A 14096-nucleotide genomic window follows, 5' to 3' on the forward strand; every position below is an offset into this window, starting at 1 on the left:
AAAGCTGCCGGAGGTAGATGGAGCCACCACCTTCCCCTAACTCCTGCGACCAGGCGCCTAAGCCCCAGAGCTGCTGACCCCCACCCCTCACCATCCCTCCTTCCCCCCCGCCCCGCTCCCCCTCAAGGGAGCCAGTCGTGTGGGGACTGCTTTGGCAAGGCATCTGGGGCGGAAAGCAATGAGACTGGACTGCCCCAAAAAAATCCCCAGCTGGTGCCAGAGGTGTTCTTCCCTTCACCCCTGTCCTTGGCTGTGGGCCATGGCTTGGCTGGAGCCTCCCCCCCCCCACGTATGTGCTGCTTGGGGGACAAGGCAGCGCCGAGGGGTCTCTCTCTTAGGACAGGCTGTTTGGGAGCTTTCCCCACCCCTGGGGCAGCTGGCAGCCAGCACCCCGGTGCATCCGCCGGGGCTGGGAACAGGAGGCTGCTGGCTCTGCAAAAGCCATTTGCAGCGCCCCCCCCTCCATGCATTCAGGCGCCTGAGAAGCTTCCTCTGCTCTGCTCACACGGGGAAGGCTCAGCCTGGAGCCTGCTTCCCAGCCCTGGGACATGCTGCCCGTGGCGTCCCACCGAGCCTGTGCCACATCCCACCGCCTGCACAAAGCCCATGTGGCACTGCACCCCTGGGGACATTTGGGAGGGACCCTGAGGCTCACATTACCCTCAGCGCAGTGGGGGATTTGCATGCAAAGCGCTGCTGGGGAGGGGATGTGCCAGCTCCCATGGCCAGGGACCCTGCTGCCTCTGGTGAGGCTGCATGAAGACTCCCCGTGAGAGGGTGGCTGTGGGTCAGGACAGACTGGGCAGGTTTGATGCGGGCCAGAAACCAGAGCCAAGTCCTGCACCCCCACAGAAACCCTTTATTTTTGACCTGGTGCCCATCCCCCATGCTGGACTGAACTTTCCTGGAAAAGCCTGGATCTGTGGAGTGAGAGCTGCTGAAATGCTGTGCATCAGCATGGGCAGTCTGGCTGAGGGAAGCATCATCGCCTTCCAGTCCTGGGCGTCCTGGATTTCCCCACTTGCTGTTACTTTATCCGGGTGAAAATGCTGGTCCCAATCCTGCAGGAAAACCCACCTCACTCAGTTCACCCAGCCACGGTCACGTCTGCTATGGTGGAGGGTTCAGAAGGGAAACACGATAGGGTGCCCTGTGCTCCCCCACCACCTCGCTGGGTGCTGAGTGGGATGCTCTGGCCTCCAACACCCCGTAGTGGAGGCTGCACCATGCCAGCTGGGCTCAGACCCTGCCCTGGGATCACCCACCTACCCTCCCTGGAGCACATCCGGGATGCAGGGACTGTCCAGATCACGAGGATACTCCTCAGCCTGCTCCTGCCACCAGTGACAAACCCATGCCACCCTCCCCATCCTGCCATGCCTCATCCCCAGGGATTTGTCCCTTCTTGCAGTGCAGTGTGCCGGGTGGCTTGTCACAGTGGTGGCCAGGGCCTGGCACTCACCGTGTGGCTTTCCAGTCCTCGGTGGGGCTGTCGGCCGCCTCTCGCAGCAGCCACAGGGCATGCAGTGTCTCATCCCCGTCGTCACTCACGTAGCACTGGCCAAGGAAGGCAGTCATCTGAGCTGTCTCTGAGTCTGGAAGGGTCCAACCTGGCATGAATTCGGGTGGCAAGGCACAAAGCCACCCCCCTGGGACCCGCTGGCATCCCTACTGCAGGGTGACAGCCCCTCTCCTGCCTACCTTGGTGCTGCCAGCGCACAGTGAAGGAGAAGGTGGGCTGCTGGACCAGCCCAGCATCCTGCTGGAACCCCTCCAGTGGCGAGGTGCGGATTTCGGGGTCGTTGGCCACTGGCCCCGGCAGGTAAGAACCGGAGAATCTGCCATCCTTGCCGAGGACAGACACGACCATCCGGCAGCCAGTGTTACTCCGCCAGGACCCGGAGAGGACGCACTGCAAGGCCAGCTCTGTGGCTTGGGGTGCCCAGACAGGGAGGCAGGGGGAGCATCCTGCTCCCTCCCCACCATCCCAGCCCTGCCCAGGGGTGGCTGCAGCACTGGGGGTGCCCTGAGTGAAACTGGTGCCACCAGCAAACTCACCTTGGCACAGGTGTCGCAGCCACAGCATGGATTGCCCTCAGCCCTGCTGCTGCTCCAGGCTATTTCCTCCCACCACCCAGGGGACTGAGGGTCTTCCCCGTGCTAAAGCAGAGGGTCCACTGCTTCCCCTTGCTTGGTGGGAAGGGGTTTGTCTGGGGCATGGTTCTGCTTGCCTGTCTCTCGATGGGTTCCCACTGTGAGGAGCACCCTTGCAGGAGTGATCCCTCCCTCCCAGCCTCTCCGCAGCTCCCCCCAGCACTGCACAGCGCTGGTCCCACCAGCGCCAGCATCCCACTGCATCCCTGCCGAGCACCAGAGCCCCCCCAACCCCAACCTTTGGTGCCTAGCAGGATGCCTCCTGTCCCCATACCTTCCTCTCTGCAGGGCTGGCACACACTGCCAGGGCCAGGGTGAGGAACAGGGTGAAAGCGCCGCTCCACATGGCCATGGGGCTGCTAAGTGCCCAGCACTGCTCCCTCCCGGCCCCACACACCGACCCCCTTTATAGGGCTGTAACCAGAGCCCCACGGGCACTGAGGGCGTTGGGCTGTCAGCCACAGGATGGGTGGCAGGGTGGCAGGGTGCCCGGGATGGGACAGGTGAGGCGAGGAGGTCTGCATGACCTGGGCAGCGCCGGAGGAATGTGGGACGGAGCATGACTGGGCAGACAGGCAGGGGTGCAGGCTTTTTTTAAGGTGCTTCTATCCATCTGGAGAACACCAACTACCTTCCATGGGAATCTGCCTCCTGTGCTTGCAGTCTGGACATGGCTGCCTGTTTGAGGACTTGATTGGGGGCTCCCTGCTCTCCTGACACTGCTGTCAGAACAGGGTGTTGCCCAGGGGGTGTCAGGCATCCATCCCTGGCTCAGCACTGCACGGCTGGAAAGGCTCTCCCTGCCTTCTCCTTCAGCTCCAGCAACTTTTCCCCAGCATCGTCAGGATTTCAGCTGTTGATTCTGCTGCTTTTACAGGATTTGGAGGAAGAAGTGGCCACAGAGGGGCACTGGGGGCCGAGGGAGCGGGTTTGCTGAGCACACCCAGCATGCTGACCAGCTTCACATTGACACCTCTTCCTTGTACCGGCTGCTAAGGGCTTTGGATGTACAAAACGGGACAGGCGTGGGGCCACTGCAAGTTAAGGCAGGGTTCAGCTGCATAAACACATGCCGTCCTCAGGGCTGCCGTTTCTGGGGCACAGGATGGTGGCAGGGCTGCAGTGTGCGTGCTGCAGGCTGGTGGAGTCCCACCCTGGGGCTGTATGGCTCGATGCCCACCAATGAGCCCCTGCACACCCTGGGACCCCACTGCTGCTGCTGCTGCTGCTGGTGCTGGTGGTGGAGGTGCTGCTGCTGCTGGTGTTGCTCAGCACTTCCCTTTCTGGCCCAGATGGCCCCCAAGGTTTGTGTGATTTGAAGCCACCACCTCTCTCCTAACACAGCACTTCTTGTCACCTTATACAGTCCCAAACTCTCAGGCTTATCACGAGGTGGGGGGGGAGGGCAGGGGGGTGGGGGCTGAGAAATCCCCCCCAGGGTATCTCTTGCTTTTGCCCTGGATGCCTCGCTCTACCTCGCTCTGCCTGACACGAGCTCCTGTCTTTCCATGCTGTTTGGCAGGGACAAAATGACCTGGCTGAGGTGCCAGGGAGGTGGCAGCCACCACTCCACGTCACGGCAGCATGGACCAGCCTTGCTGGGGCCGGGCCAGGCCTGACAGACTATCCAGCACTGGCATCCCCGGGGCTGGGTTATATTTATAGTGCTTCAGTGAGAGGATTCATCTTCACCAATGGGCCTGCCAAAAACGTTGTGTTGAAATCTCTGACTAATTTTGGCTGGTGTCCATGGTGGCAGACAGAGTGGCCCTGCTGAAATGCAGTGGCAGGGAAGGGTAGAATCACAGAATCACAGAATCGTAGGGGTTGGAAGGGACCTCAAGAGATCATCGGGTCCAACCCCCCTGCCAAAGCAGCTCCCTAGGACGTATCACTCAGATAGGCATCCAGACGGGTCTTGAATATCTCCAGAGGAGACTCCACACACCCCTGGGCAGCCTGTGCCAGGGCTCTGTCACCCTCACTGTGTAAAAGTTCTTCCGCATGTTGGTGTGGAACTTCCTGTGCTCCAGTTTGCAGCCATTGCCCCTTGTCCCTGTCTCCACAGAGCACTGAAAAGGGGCTGGCTGATTCCCCCTGCATCCCCTGCTTCAGATAGTTATAGACTTTAATTAGGTCCCCCCTTAGCCTTCTCAAGACTGAACAGCCCCAGCTCACTCAGCCTTTCCTCATAGGGGAGATGCTTCAGGCCCTTAATCATCTTTGTGGCCCTTCTCTGGACTCTCTCCAGGAGATCCCTGTCCTTTTTATACCAGGGAGCCTAGAACTGGACACAATATTCCAGGTGGGGCCTGATCAGGGCAGAGTAGAGGGGGAGGATCACCTCCTTTTACCTGCTGGCTACACTCCTCCGGATGCTCCTCCCTGGTAGGGTGGGATATGGCGGGATGGGGGCTTTCCCTGTGCACAGTGTCATTCCAGTACTGTGCAGCACTAAGGAAGAACTTTACTGAGACCTCACACCCAGTGATACCTTTACCTTCACCACCCAACCCTGCAGGGAGTCCTGGGGCTGGAAGGGCGCCTGTCAGGGATGGGTACGAAGTCACTGCTAGGAAGGCAGCTGGATTCAGGATGCCACCAGCAAGCAGGCAGGGAGTGACAGTGCAGGGTGGAAGTTTGGGCTAGGATGAGATGGGAAACGAGTCCAGGAAGCTGGGTGGTGGGTGCTGGAGAGGGAATGTTCCATGGGAAGGGCAGTGCTGAGCCCTGGCTTCTGCAGGGCTACCCTACTCATGGGGACAGAAGCTGCCTCAGAGGGAGAGCAACCACAGTTTTGAAAGAGACAACCACAACTCATGTAACTTTGAATTTTATTTTTTTTTAATGTGAAAGGCTGATTTTTCTTCCTTTGGGGGTCCAGGCTGCAGCTGGAGCATGCCATCATGGAGCAGGTGAAGCTTCATCCTCACAGGATGGGGATAAGCTCAGCAGGATATTTTCTTTCTGGGTGCGTTTACGTGTGAAGACGTTTCTGCCCACCCTGCAGGAAGCAGAGTTCCTATGGCTCTACCCACAGGCACCACCCACTCAGGGGTGTCCCCAAATGCCCCCCACCTTGCCCCAGGCAGCTGATGGATGCCTTTGGCCAGAGCAAGCCCCTAGCCAGAAGGCAGTGGCATCTCCTCTGCAAACCCATGCTGGGGTGTTCCCAGAGGTGGTCCCCTTTCCCAGTGCCATACTTGTCCCCAGGGGCCCTCAGGCCTCAGGGGTCCTCGGGAGTGACCCTTCAAATAGGGGGGGGCAATCATCATACCCCAAATCTCCCCACTACCTCGTAGCTTTCCAGTCCTCCTCGAGGGAGCCGACGGCTTCACGCAGCAGCCACGTGGTGATCAGCGTCTCCTTCCCCCCTGTGTCCACGAAGCACTGTCCCGTGAAGGCGGTGGTGGCATCTGGGGACAGCACCCATGCTTGCTGGCTGCTTCCCCTTCCCTGAGGCCCACCCACCCACAGCCGTGCTTCCACCCCGACGGCCATGCGCCCACCCGATCCCCTCTGGGTGGGCCTGTCTTTCCCCAGGGGCTCCTTTGGGCAAGCCCAAGTCTGCAGCACCACATCCCCCATGCACTAACGGGCTCCGGACTCACCACGGGCACCTGGGGCTGCCCAGCTGGGAGAGGTGCAGAGACCCTGGGTGAGGAGAGGCTGCCCCACACAAGCCCGGTGTTGCCTATTAGCCCCACGCCAGGCAGGCACCGCTGCCTCCCTCTGCACCGCCGTATCCCACAGCAGACTTCCCAGCAGAGGGAAAGCCCTGTGTGGCTGCCAGTGGCCCCGCGGTGCCGATTTTGGGTGTCCCAGCACTTACTGGAGAACCTGTCCCAGCGCACGGTGAAGGCGAAGGTGGGCCACCCCCCCTCGCCCGGCTGCTGCTGGGCACCCTTCAGGGGGGAGACACGGGCGCAGCCGCCGGCAAGGGTGACCCGTGTGAGGTATTTCCCCTGGAAGTCCCCGTTGTCCCTCACCACCGAAATCTCCATCAGCGAGTCCTGTTCATTCCTCCAGAGCCCGTCGAGCTGGCACTGAAATGACACAGCCATGGGCCCTCTGCCCCCAGGCATAGCACAGAGGAGGGGAGGGGGGGCTGATTCCTCCCACTGCCCCACAGCTAGATCTGTGAGTCCTGCTGTGGGTGCGACTGCCCCCAGTTTGGGGTAACGCTCCCCTAGGTGCTGCCAGCCACTGAGCAGATGGTTCCAGCCCGGCTGGCTTGTCCCAGCCCAGCAGCGTTCATGGTGCCCCCCGGGCACAGGACCTTTGGGAGGGGATGCTCCATGCAGTGTCCCCAGGCAGAGGCCCCGTGGGAAGGGATGCCCCAAGCAGGCAGCCCTGAGCACAGAGCCTGTGGGAGGGATGCTCTGTGCATGGTGCAAAGCTTCATGGAGAGGGTGGCCAGGAGATGCCCTGTGCAAAGCTCCCTTGCTTGCCCCAGCCTAAAATGGCATTTAAGAGAGGACCTCCCCTCTGCCGTGCTGCACACCAGTGTCTGCCACATCCCCGTCACCACCGGTCCCCGTACCTTCCTCTCTGCAGGGGTGACACATCCTGCCAGGGCCAGGGCGAGGAGCAGAGCGAAAGCCCCGCTCCCCATGGCTCCGGGAATGGGGAGTGCCTGGCACCGCTCCCTGCCGGCCCTGAGCCCCAGCCCCCTTTATAGGGCTGTAACCGGAGCTCTGCAGGCACTGGGCTGGCAGCTGTGGGGTGGGCGGCTGGGTGGCAGGGTGCCCAGGTGAGGTGGGGAGGTCTGCGTGACCTGGGCACGGCCGAAGGAACACAGGGATGAGCACAGCTGTGGAGGGAGGGAGGAAGGGAGAAGAGTTGGGATGGTTTGTGCTGTCCAAGAAGCTCTGCCAGCTCGTTCCTTACTCCGTGACAGAGTTCTTGGTATGGGTACAGCTTGGCACTGCCCCACTGCCATCAGGACACAGCGCTGCAGCAAGCTCAGCCCAGACAGCCCTTCGCTGCTGCACTGAAGGCTGCTGTGGCTGCCCATGGGGGTTCTTCTTCACTGAAGTCCTCTGCCCTTACAACTTTCTGTTGCTGTTTCTAGGCTGATTTTCTCCTGGCTGTGATGGGTTTTCCCTGGGTCTGGGAGTGGGGACTGTCACTGCAGCAGGAGCTCTTGAGCACCTTGGAGTTATTCCAGAGTGCAGAAGGGCTTTCCTGACAGATACGTAGATACCAAAATTCTCTTGCCCCCATTGGGAGGATGCACAATGCTTCCATGCACAGACCCCGTGGGTGGCGATACCCTGTGCGTGGTGCTTTGAGGCTGGGCAGGGTACAGCTCCATGTCAGGGTCCTGCCTGAGCCCTCCCAAAGGGTCCCTGATGGTGCAGCACTGTACCAAGGACAGGGGGGTGGGCAGGGGTCCTTGGCCTGTCTGGCTCTTGCACAGGGGCATGGCACAGCCACCTTGTCCAAAATACCTCTCCAACCAGGTGAATGTGTTGCTTCTGATGCTGGATGGACAGAGCTGACACCTGGCTGTGTCCAGTTCATGGGGGATCTCTGGCCCCTGCCCTCTGTCCTGCTTTGAGCATCCTCTGGAGAAGCATCTGCCCCCGGCTTGAAGGCACTAGGAGGGCCACCCTCCTCTTTCCCGGGCACAGAATGTGCTCCAACCCATGTCCAAATTGCACTTTGTTTTTAATTAGAAAGTTATAGTAGCTGCCTTCAGCTCCATTCCAGGGACTGGCTTCAGAAACCCTCGGGGTCCCAGTACCACCGTCCCTTGCTTGCTGCACAGGTGCCTCCCAGCACCCACCTCCTAGGCTCAGCGCTCTCCCTGGGGTCTCCATGTTGCACCAGTGTGTCTCTGCAGCCAGGTGACAGGAGATGGGACAAGGGGAAATGGCACAAAGCTGTCCCAGGGCAGGGTCAGATTAGATGTCAGGAAAAATTTTTTTACTGAAAGAGTTGTCAGGGTCTGGAACAGGCTGCCCAGGGAGGGGGCTGAGTCACCACCTCTGGGTGTGTTTATAAAAAAGGGTGGACAAGGTACTTAGGGATCTGGTTGGACTTGATGATCTTTAAAGGTCTTTTCCAACCTTGTGATTCTGTGATTCTGTGAAGGAGACAAATCATGCTGGGTGTACAGCCAAAGAGAGGAAGAGCAGGTACAAGGGGCATGACCAGCACTGCGAGCGGGTCTCACAGCTGGCTGGAACCCGGTGACGATGAACGCCCAGAGCCCGTGGGGGAAGCACACCCATCCACAGCCTGCCCCGGGCACAGCATGCCTCCCTGGCACACCTGCCACCCCCAAACCGAGACGCTGGGCGCGTGGCAGCCATGCTGGGTGCCCAGATGCAGGGACTGGCCTGGCAGGCAGCTCTGCCAGCCCATACCCGCTGCGTCTCTCACCGTGGCTGCCCGTGGGGGTTGGCAGGCTGCTCAGCCTGCCATCAGCACTGCTGCCTTGCAGGAGCGCTCGAGGGCTGCTGCACAGCCACCCAGGAGCCCTGCCCCACAGAAGTGTTGGCACGAAGGCAAGAATAAAGTTTGGAGGATCCATGAGTAAGTCTGACCCCACGGATCTGGGGGAAGAGCTGAGTCTCATGGTTCCTCTCGCCACCCTCTTTCCTAACTCTTCTGTCCCTCTAAAGCAGGTAAAAGGCTGGACAGACTAAAGGACACCATAGCAGAGGGCTGACATCAAGGCATTCTGCTCAGAAAGGCTGTAAAGGAGCTGAGAAAGCTGGGGAAATTCCAGGAAGGCACTGGACAGAAAACAGCAGCATTTTTCCAGAGGCAGCAAACGGACCTACGGGAGAAAAACATGAAGAGCAAACCACATGTGAGTCTGCAACAGGGCAGGAGAAAGCACGGATCGGGTGGCAAACTTGCTGAAGCCCTGGATGCTGTCAGCACGCCATTCGTGGCAGGAAAACCAGGTGGGAGACCCTCCAGCCCACTCCTGCTTTTAGGTTAGTCAGATGCCAAGCAGGCTGTCAGCATGAGACACCCAGCTCTTTCTGGAGTTATTTTGGGACTGGACAGGCCATGGACCAAGTTTCATATTCAGGCCTGGTACTGAATTTCCTGGAAATCTTTCTCTTCAGCCTGGAGGGGTGACTCAAGCAGCACCAGCACTGCCCATTATGGTAAGTCACAGAGCCTGATAGGGAAGGAACTGGATTGCTGTATGCCTGCTTTCAGTAAATCATGCAGGATTACAGAGTTGCAGCAGGGTGGTAGGGGTTGGAAGATAGCTGTCTGGTCTCACACCTTGCTAGAGCAGGATCACTGGGAGCAGGTTGCACAGGTTTTGAATCTCTCCAGAGAAGGACACTCCACAGCCTCTCTGGGCAGCCTGCCCCAGAGCTCTGTCACCCTGTCATGTAGAAGTTTTTCCCCATATGCAGCTAGAACATCCTGTGTTCCAGTTTGTGCCCACTGCCCTTCATCCTGTTGCTGGCACCACCGAGAAGAGTCTGGCCCCATCCTCCTGACACCCACCCGTTAGATATCTATAAGCATTAATCAGATCCCCCCTCAGTCTTCTCTTCTCCAGGCTGAACAGCCCCAGGTCCTCAGCCTTTCCTCATGAGAGAGATGCCCCAGTCCCCTCATCATCTCTGTAGCCCTCCCCTGGATTCTCTCCAGCAGTTCCCAGTCTGTCTTGAACTGGGGAGCCCAGAGCTGGACACAGCACTCCAGGTGTGGCCTCAGCAGGGCAGAGCAGAGGGGGAGGACAAGCTCCCTTTACCTGCTGGCCACACTCTTCCTTATGCACCCCAGGTACCATTGTCCTTCTTGGCCAGGAGGACACACTGCTGGCTCATGGAGAACTCATTGTCCACCGGGACTCCCAGGTCCTTCTCCACAGAGCTGCTTCCCAGCAGGACACCCCCTGACCTGTACCAGTGCCTGGGGTTATTCCTCCCTGGGTGCATGACCCCACACTGGCCCTTGTTGGACTTCACTTGGTTCCTCTCTGTCCATCTTTCCAGATTGTCTGGGCCTCCCGGAATGGCAGCACAGCCTGCTGGTGTGTCAGCCACTCCCCCGGTTTGTATCTCCAGCAGGACCACAGTGGGCACACGCTGCCCCCTAGCCCAGGGCACCGATGAGGATGTTGAACAAGACTGGGCCCAGCACTGACCCCCGGGACACCCCGCTCACCACAGGTGCCCAGCTTGACTCTGCCACGCTGAACAAACCCTCTGGGCTCTGCCATTCAGCCAGTTCTCAATCCCCTCCCCGCTCTTTTAGACATGCAAACCACGCTCCATAAGCTTGCCTGTGAGGGTGTCATGGGTGACAGCATCAAAAGCCTTGCTGAAGTCATGGTAGGCAACACCCACTGCTCTCCCCTCATCCAAACAGCTGGTCAGGGCATCACAGAATGCTATCGGACTGGTCAGGCGCGATTTCTCCTTGAGGAATTCATGTTGACCACTCCTGATAATCTTTTCCTCCACATTTAGAGGTGACATGCAAAATGATCTGAATTCTTTCCTCTAGGAAGAGTTTTGGGGCTGGATGTGCTGCAGCTACCAGCACTGTGCTGCTGGTACAGAGCATCCTTTGTCACTAGCCAGGAATATGGATGCAGCCAAGATCCTGCACCTGCCTACCCGAGGCCTGCCTTGGAGCCACGGGGCACCTCCAACCAGCTTTTTGGTGTGCAGAAGGGCCCTTCAGGTTACTTTCCAACGTGTTTACCCTACATCAAGCAGGGGAGAGCCAGTGCTGGCCTGCACTTGGTGTCGTGCGGATGCACCAACCCATTCAAGCTGGAAAAGGGGCATTCTTTTGGCCAGCCTATTCCTAGCGTAACAGCGTGAGAGCTTCACCCCACACCCACCGCAGTGCTTTAGCCCAGCTTCCCCAGGACATATCAACAGGCTGGCTTTAAAGAAGGGGAAAAAATATTTATTAACAGAATCATAGTTTTTGACAATTCCAAATGGGTTTGCATTGATGAGAGGTGTCCCTGTCTTTCTGTTCTGTCTCAGTCTGGAAGTTTCTCCCTCCTCCTTTCAGCTCATACGAATGAAGATATTGCGCCCGGTCCTGTAAGGAAGCAGAAGTCCACTGATGCCCAGCCAGCAGAAGGGCAGGGGTCCCAGCCAGGCCGAGCATCCCATGTCTCACCTGGTGGCTTTCCAGTCACTGGGCATGGAGTCGACCTTCTCCCGCAGCAGCCAGGAGGTCTGCAGGACCTCCTTCCCCTCATCCTCAGCAAAGCACTGCCCCACAAAGACAGCTGTGGAGTCTGGGGAAGCAGTGGCTGTTAGCATCCCAGTGGGACCCAGGGAAATGCCCTGTGGCAGAGATGCTGTCAAAGCAACTCTTGATGCCACCTAGCCGAAGTGGTGTTTCAGGTGTCCTGCTGTGTGCAGACACCATCCAGAGTGGGAAGATACCCATGAAGGACAGTCTGGGGACAGGAGAGAGGACAGAGGGATTGCAGTGGGTGCTGGGACCTGCCTGAGCTCCTCTCCCCATCCATCCACCCCATCTGGGCACAGCTGCCATGGCAGCTACTGACCAGAAAACTTCCAGTTGACGGTGAAGCCAAAGGTGCACTGCCCATCCTCGTCCAAATGCTGGGAGCCAACAAGCGGGGAGGGCTCGATGGGTTTCTGGGCACTCGACACAGCAGTGTGGTACTCGCCAGAGAAGGTGCCATCTTCGTTGACCGCAGACACATTCATCATGGAACCCAGATCGTTCTCCCACCAGCCAGTCAGGTCACACTTCTGGAGGACAAGTGCCTGTGACCCTAGGGGCTGCCTGCACACAGCCCCTACCCCTGCCCCACGGGCTGACGCCCCTGACCACACATCCCCGATGCCCACAGGGTGTTGGCACCCACCTTGACATTCCCTGTGGGTCTTTTCTGCTCATGATCTGGCCTGGTTGCCTTCGCCTCCTTCGTGCTGGCCCTTCCTCCCCTGGAGCTCTCGGGTGACTGGCAGAGGAGCTTGGGGAAGAAAGAAAACACAAGTGCAGCAGGGGATCTCCATCCCCCTCAAGTTTTTAACAGAGGTGATTTATAAAGTCACTGGTCTGTGAGCCATGGCAGGAGTGCTGAGAGCCAGGGTAAGCCAAGCAGAAAGGGAGAGGTGAAGAAGTAAAGCCAAAGGCAGGAGCCTCGGGCAGGTGGGAATCTTAGGGGACCCCCACACCAGCCCTGCTAGATGATCCCAGGACACTGTGTGCGCTGGGGATGTGTGCCATGCTTGTCGGGAGTGGGCAGCCCCCAGTGGTGGGCGGAATCACTGAGCTCCCAGTGGGGTCCTGAGTGGCCAAGAAGGCAGCACAGCCATGCAGCATCCCACCTGCAAGGCTCCAGCTCCTGCTTCAAGCCCTGCCTGTCCTCTCCCACACTGCACCTCCCTGGGCAGGGGCAAGCCACCCCCTGGGGCAGGGTCCCTCAGGTTACCAATTCCCCCTGCATGTCCCCGCAGCAGGGGTCCCCACATCCAAGCCCTCCCTGCACCAGGGAAGGGATCCCCATGCACATCCTTTCTGGGGACATAGACAACCCCGGAGCATCCCCCCCCCCGCGGTGCATGCCCCACACATACCCATCCACCCCTTCTCCTCCGCGCACCCCATCCCCCCAAAGGGCTGCAGCTCCCACATCTTCCGGCCACCCCCCCGCCCCGTGATGGATGCTCCCCCCGGGGGTTTCCCCGGCGCGCTTCCCCGCGGGCGCTCCGAGCGCGTCCCCGCTCCCACCTGGGTCCCTGCCGCGGCCGCAGCCAGCGCTGCCCCGGCGGGCAGGGCGAGAGCCGAGAGGAAGCGGCGGCTCATCGCGCTGCCGGCTACGAACCCCCCACCCCGCCGAGCTGCGGCTGCCGGCGCATTTATAGCCCGTCCCGCCCTGATTTCCCGGAAAGAACCAGGTTACAGAAATGGGTGGGATGGGGACAGAGGTGGTTCGGGGTGGGGACAGGGATGAGGATGGAGATGAGGGATGGGGATGGAAGTGGCGACCGGGGCAAGGACAAGGAAGGGGGTGGGTTCCCGCTGGCACGGCTCAGCCTGGGGCTGGCTGGCTGGCCGGCGTCCCGGGGGCTGAGGGATGACCCTGGGCTGCACCCCTGTCCCGCAGGAGCCCCTGCACCCTAAATCAGCTCCCAGCCACCCTACAGAAGGACAGGGAGTCACAAGTGTGTGTGTGTGCTCTCACAGTATCACAAGGTTGGAAAATAACTTTAAGATCATCAGGTCCAGCCATTCCCATCCCATGCAAAACCATATCTCTAAGTACCTCTTCCACCCTTTTTTAAAATACATCCAGGAGTGGTGACTCAATTTAACATCTAATCTTCATGGCACATCCTAATCTTATCCAACTCTCTAGCCAAATGGTCAGGTCTCTCAGACTTTCTTTCCCATGATGGGAGGTGCTCCATCCCTTTGTGGCCCTTTGAGCCTTGCTTGAGTCTGCCTTGGCACAGGGCCATGTTGCCAAGGGCACAGCTGGGTGTCCATCAGGAGCCGTGTGCCTCTTCTGCATGGGCCACAAAGTGTCAGTGGGAAATCCACTGTGCAGCAGCCTTGCCAAAGGTCTCAGAGGGCTCAGTGCAATGCTGTCAGCTGCTACAGAGAGGATGCCTTTTGTGCTTGGGCAGCTGACCTCCCCTACAGTACAAGAGCCGTAGTGACCAGGGCTCCAGTTCCACTACAGCCAGCCTAAAAGGACCTGGTGCTGGCTTGTTGCTTGGGAAAGCATTACTTCCCATGGAAAGCTTGATCAAATGTCTCCTTTTCTTAATTGGTGCCTCTTTACAACCACTGCAACATTCTCCCTTTAGAAAGAGTTTTATTAACACTTTGAAACAAAATAGTTAAAGAAAAGCAGAGTCAACAAAGGGTGATAGAGGCCAGAAAGGGTCCTCTGGGTGCTCAGGTGGGGACGAGAGTCCCTCCTTCCTGCTTAAGGTAGATGGCATAGA

The 14096-nt window shown here is 59.0% G+C and overlaps 2 protein-coding genes across 2 annotated transcripts; both read right to left on the bottom strand.

Annotated features, from left to right (window-relative positions):
• Positions 1-4808: 4808 nt before the first annotated feature.
• LOC311203328 (avidin-like) lies at positions 4809-6791 on the bottom strand. The gene is made up of 4 exons (XM_084277989.1): positions 6698-6791; positions 5987-6200; positions 5450-5570; positions 4809-5158 (listed from the first exon to the last, which is right to left on the bottom strand). Exons 1-4 carry the CDS (start codon positions 6767-6769, stop codon positions 5059-5061), a joined length of 507 nt encoding a protein of 168 aa, XP_084134115.1. The 5' UTR covers positions 6770-6791; the 3' UTR covers positions 4809-5058.
• Positions 6792-11165: 4374 nt separating this feature from the next.
• On the bottom strand, positions 11166-12948 carry LOC311203764 (avidin-like; the record flags this gene model as incomplete). The annotated part of the gene is made up of 5 exons (XM_084278522.1): positions 11166-11199; positions 11281-11401; positions 11678-11888; positions 12005-12112; positions 12874-12948. The coding sequence occupies 5 exons, from the start codon at positions 12946-12948 to the stop codon at positions 11166-11168; spliced, it is 549 nt and encodes a 182-aa protein (XP_084134648.1).
• Between the last annotated feature and the right edge of the window lie 1148 nt (positions 12949-14096).

This window comes from Gallinula chloropus (assembly GCF_964237585.1).
Source record: "Gallinula chloropus genome assembly, chromosome: Z".
Classification (NCBI taxonomy): domain Eukaryota; kingdom Metazoa; phylum Chordata; class Aves; order Gruiformes; family Rallidae; genus Gallinula; species Gallinula chloropus.